At 54.4% G+C, this 5,586-nt stretch overlaps 1 gene segment (V, D, J or C); it reads left to right on the top strand.

Annotated features, from left to right (window-relative positions):
• The first annotated feature begins 2,022 nt into the window (after positions 1-2,022).
• LOC104468086 overlaps positions 2,023-5,586 on the top strand; it is a 3,886-nt gene continuing 322 nt past the window's right edge. The window contains 3 exon segments of the V gene segment in view: positions 2,023-2,071; positions 2,965-3,271; positions 4,121-4,190. Coding sequence covers positions 2,023-2,071; positions 2,965-3,271; positions 4,121-4,190 — 426 coding nt within the window.

The following is a 5,586-nucleotide window of genomic DNA, read 5'->3' as shown; positions in this document are numbered from 1 at the left end:
TTGCTCCCCCACAAAGGGCTGGGACTGTTCTGGGTGACCTGGTATCCTCTGGCTTCTCTGGAAAGGCTGCCAGCATTGTCTTAGAAATGCAGCACAAAGGGGACAGATTCCCAGTGGTTTTTCCATTCCCAAGGACATGCACCAACATTTTCACCCAGGGATGTTGTTACCACTAGCAGCCCCCTCGGTCCACCCGGTCCTGGGCCGGCTCAGCGCACTCCAGTGGGACACCGATAGAAGTCACCCCACAGGGCCAGAGGCGGCAGTGGAAGAGTCCCGCCCTCAGTGCTGCCAGTGGCCAGCAGGGCTCGGCAAGGAGCGATCGCAGCCGCTGGCCCCGCTGGCTCCTGGTGAGGAGCAGCGCCTTTCTGCTGTGCTCAGGGAGGCAGGCAGCAGAGATCCTTCTGCCCACAGGCAGGCAGGCAGCCCTTGCTCCTGCCGCACAGACCGGACACTGCTCACAGTGAACATCCAGGGCCTCTGCTCGGGCTTCTGCATTACTCCCCAGGACAGCCATGGGAACCCGGAGCAGGGGCTTTCCTCTGCTCTGCAAACATGGGGACCCCAGGGCCAAGGTGCTCATGCAGACCCTGACTCAGGAAAGAACAACCAGAAGGGGTTTTACCTTTACTTTCTAGAAGCTTGGATATACAATGTAAAACTGAGTCTTCCAGCTACAGAATTTCACTGAGCTTCTAAAGGGTTCCTGCTTGTGTTACAAAGTCATTCCACACAATCAGCAGTTCAAGCTCCACAGAGACAGGAGAAGGGAATGCTGAGGTCCTGGGCACTTTCACGTGCTCCCCACAGTGGCTCAGTGTTGAGATAAGGAGCTTGTTTGACAGGATTCAGAACCTCTGGAGTTGAGGCCCAGCAGACAGGGTAAAAGCTTGGACTGGACACCCTGACTGCAGCCTCAAGGGATGCCAGGTTCCTACTTGATGAGTGAGTGAGTCAGAAAGAGATTTGCTCAGTTGCCCTGAGGGGCTGGAGGTGTGAGGTGGGTTGGAGCTGGCAGGAGGCCTCTGGGAAGAGACTGTGGGCTCCAGCTAGTCCCTGGGGACCCGTTGTGGCCCCAGGAGCTGACCCAGCTGGTCCAAGCCCATGGTCAGAGGCTTCTGAGGCACAGAGTGGAGAATGAGCCCTGCTCCTGTCACAACTGGACTTCATAGCTGTGTTTGCAGAGACAACCTGGCAGGGGGACAAACAAGGCAGAGCAACACTCACAGCCAGGGGAGTGCATGGATCAGCCCCATGTTCCCATGGGATCAGCCCCTCTCATCCCTGTCTCCATCTGTCTCCCCGAGCTTGCTCCAGGCCAAACTGCCTTGATCCTTCCCTTGCCTTGTCTCTGCTGCTTCCCCTAAACATCCCATGTCTTGCACAATCCCCAAATACTATTCTGCTGCATCCCATGAGGAGTCTGATGCCCTTGGAGGAGGGAGAAACACCCCTGAGCTCATGAGGGGATCCTCTCTTCTCTCCCTTCTGGGAGTTGTCATCTCCAGACAATGGAGACTCCCTACAGTGGCTCCTCCTGACAGAGGAGTGCAGTCCCAAGCACGCCTGTCTGAGAAGAATCTCTTCTCCATTCCCTGCCATCAGCTGGACATTATCTGGGGCATGTTGAGAGTGGAGGCAGGAGCATGAAGGAAGGAGAGACTCCTAGGAACATGGCCCTGGGGTCAGCAAGGATGGTTGCATGTTAGAGATTAGGGCTTTATTTCTCCTCATATTGGAAATGCAGAAACCATCATTTTCCTGTACCAGTGTACAGGGCCCCCAGGGCCCCCGGTGAGGAAACATTCAGAATTTCCTTGATGAGGGAGCCCCCCGTGCTGATGCTGTTGGAGGAGGGAGAAACCCAGAAGGAGCATTTCAGGCACAGCAAGAACAGATCACTTCTCCTCCCCGCTTCTGCCTTTGCTCCCCCAACACAGTCGTTTCCGGCAGCTCTGTTCTCTCAGGGCTGGGAGGTGGTTTTCTGACTCTCACTCCGCAAACAGGCAGGTTGGTCTCACCATGCACCTCGGACCCCTCGTCCTCATGGCTTTCCTGGGGCAACTGCTGGGTAAGTCCTGGGTTCTCTTCAATGCATCCCTCACCATCTCTCAAGGAAACCCTTACCAGCCTGATGAGGATCATGCAGAAAATTACTCTTGAATGACAGGTTAAAGCTGGGAAATGTCACCTCACATGTGTGGGTTTGCATGGATTCCCTCCAGATACTCTCACTGTTCCAAAGGAGAGAGGAGACATCCCTCAGACAACTTCTGCTGCTTCTCTCTCCTCTGCAATCCATCTCTCTCTGCCTCTCTCCTCTCATCCACCTGCTGTCACCACAGCAGATCTCAGCTGTCTCTGCAGACCCACATTTCTCCCTTTCCCACCCAAAGGAGCAGATCCTCTCAAAGCTGTTGCAGGGACTGTAAAGCTCTCAACTCTGGGACATTAACAGGGTGTCCCGCTCTGCCTCCTGGCTGGCACATGTCTGCCGTGGCTCCCAGTTTTCTCCTGCTTGTCGACACAGCCAGGGCTCCCTCTTTCCAAGCTCAGCACTGTATATCCTGAGGGAGCCAGGAGCCCCCAGAGAGAAGAGGGTTGAAGGGATAGGGAAGCAGGATGAATCCTTTTCCCGTGGCTCCATGGGCCACTTCACCTGACAGAGGGGTGCTGGTCCCAGCACACAAAGGGCAGAGAGGCTGTTCCCTGGTGCTCTGGGCAGTTGGAGCAGGAGCAGGGAGGAGGAGAAGGGACACAGCACAACTCTCCTTGTGGTCCACGCTGGGCTGAGAGCTCTGAGCTCCTCCCCAAAACTACTCTCCACTTGGCTGTCCCCAGGCCTCAAGATTTTCCTGTTGGGGAATGGACAGGGAACCTTCTCTACCAGTGTTTTTCCATCCACTCCTTGTTTGCTTCGCAGAGACTTTCCCTGCAGAGCTGCTGACCTTCCCTTTCTTCCAGGCACCATGGGGCAGACCACCGTCACCGAGCAAGAAGGACAAGTCACAGTGAAGCAGAGAGACACCTCCACATGCCAGACCTCCAACTTCTATGGCTTGTTCTGGTACCAGCAGAAGAAAGGCCAAGCTCCCCAGCTGGTCTCTTCTCAGGCAGGAGCTGGCCTCAGGCAGAGCGGCCGTTTCACCACACGGCTGAACACCACGAGGAAATACAGCCTCCTGCAGCTGGAGGAAGTTGAGGTCTCTGACAGTGCCTTGTACCTCTGTGCTGTGCAAGACACCCTGGTGCAGGGAGCTTCCTCGTCTGGGTAAGAACCCACAGGAGGGAGGGGTTGTGTCTGTGCAAGGCTGATCTTTGGGGGAAGGGGCCCTCAGCTCTCCTCTGGCAGTGCTGCTGTCCCTGAACACCCAGGGATCTGCAAGACAAGATCCTGCGATGTAATATTTTAGTCTGTTCCATATATCAATTTATGCAGACATCGTCTTCAGTATTTCCATACCGCACTAAATAAAGGCACTTTCTTCCTATTGCCACCACATGGGAAGCTCTGCTGCCTGGTAAAGTGCAAGCAGGACACACATGAGTCGTTGTATTTATAAGTTAACAAATTGTTCCTCTTGACCGCTATAAATAATCAAAGGCAGACCCATTCTCCCTGACAGCAACTGGGTGTGTCTTATCTTGAGATGGAGCCACTTTTGTTCGATCATGTTGTTTCCTCTTGAACTTCATCCATGGCAGTTGATGTAAAGAGCTGCTCTACCTTTTCCTTCTCCTATCTATTGCTATGGCAATAAACCAGAACAAATGCAGACAAAGAAAGGCTCCACCCAGGCAGCTCCCAGCATGGGACGTCTGTGGGCCCCCACTCCCCTGTTGTCACTGAGCAGGCAGCCTCCTATCAGTAACCATCATTGTTTCCTTGGGAGCTGCACACCCAGTCCCCAGAAGGAAACTCCAGGCAGCTGGTGACCTGAGCCCACAGCAGAACCTGTGAGTTTTTAAATTCCAGGTGCAAGTGGGTAGGATAGACCCAGAAAGCAAGAGCAGGGGGGCAGGAGTGAGGATGACCCCAGCCCAGGTCAGGCAGTGCCCACACCAGGAGGGTGCACAGTTGCAGCTGCTCCTGGGTGACTGTTCCCACCATCTGCTGCAGGAGGAAAGTGGCTGGGCACAAGCAAACCAGGACATGGCTGGGCCACATGGAAGACAAATTTTTGATGCAAGTAATACCTGAATGGACTAGGGGAGAGGCTCTGTTGGACCTGCTACTCATAAATGAGGAAGAACATTTGGCTGACGCAAAGTTTCTCTTTGGGTTTCTCCTCTACGGCCAGAGGGGAAGGGAGAGCATGTGTGATACCTGGGTCCAGGCACTTCAGTGTGTGCCTCGTCCTGTCTCCATCCCGACAGTCCCAGGGACAGGGTGGACACAGGTGGGTGCAGGGGTGCCTTCTCCGCATCCTGCAGAGCTGGGGTTGAGGCAGGTGCAAGTGGCTGGGTGGTGGATGTCCAGAGGAGTTCCCAAGGGATGCCTGTCCCTCTGATGGACAGTACTTGAATCATGAGTTTGTTGTCTCTCTAGAGGGAATTCTTGTGATAGAGGGTGGGGGTCAGAGCCAAAGAGGGATCTGTCTGGAGCAGCAGGGAGTGATTTTTGCTCCACCCTCTGCGCTGTGGTTTGGAGGTCTCTGTGCTCTGGCAGAGGCAGCAGAAGAGGGGAAATTGCAAGCAGCAGGTCCCTCATGCTGGCAGGTCCTTGGGCACCCCACAAAGGGAGAGCATGACATGGTCCTGATTTTCCTGGAAGCCTTGCTGGAACTGGCAGGCTTTGGTGAGATATGACATTCCGACTGGGGAGAATGGGGCGAGAGATTGGGTGGGGGCTGGTGGAAGGAGGAAGCCGTGAGTCCTGACTCCCACGGGGGATCTGGGAGTGTTTCTGTAGGGAGAGCAGGGGCTGCAGATGGGAACGGCAAAGATTCAGGGAGATGTCAGGGGTAATGGGCATCAAAGGAAGAATAAGACCTCAGCCTCAATTTGCAGGTGCTGAGCATTCCTGAATGTGCTGCTCATATGGATGAAGCCTGAAAGAGGGAAAGATGGGAGGGAATGGAGCAATGCAGCACACATGAACTTCTCTCCTTGGTGTGTTAGATAAAATTCTACCCATCTCTGTAGGGATGGTGGTAGATCTTGGTGACAAAGGCTTGTCTAACTAAATGCAAGAAGAGCTGAAATACCACAGAAGGACAGTGGATGCAGTGGGTTGTATGGAGGAACCGTTTTAGCAAGAAGACACAGTCAGAGGCGGGAGAGGAACAGCTCCTGTGTTCTGCTGCTGAAGGAGAGACCAGCAGGTAACACAGCTCAGAGGCAGCTGTGGAGAGAATCAGTGGACTGAAAGACCAGTGAGTATTGCTGAAAAGCAGGATGATGTGGGGGGTGAGTGTCGGCAAGATCCTGCAGCAAGAAGTGTGCAGGGCCAAAGAGCTCAGCCTTTCAGAAGCTCGGAGAAGGGAGAGGGAACTGCTCTGCCTAGTGACCATTTTGAGGGGGCTCCCATGTAAGTGAAGACACATGGGCCACAGAAATGGGCCACAGAAACACTGCTGCATTCCT

This window comes from Pterocles gutturalis, unplaced genomic scaffold (assembly GCF_000699245.1).
Source record: "Pterocles gutturalis isolate BGI_N339 unplaced genomic scaffold, ASM69924v1 scaffold14524, whole genome shotgun sequence".
NCBI classification, from domain to species: domain Eukaryota; kingdom Metazoa; phylum Chordata; class Aves; order Pterocliformes; family Pteroclidae; genus Pterocles; species Pterocles gutturalis.
The sequence above is the reverse complement of the archived record's forward strand: the minus strand, read 5'-3'. Positions and strand labels throughout refer to the sequence as shown.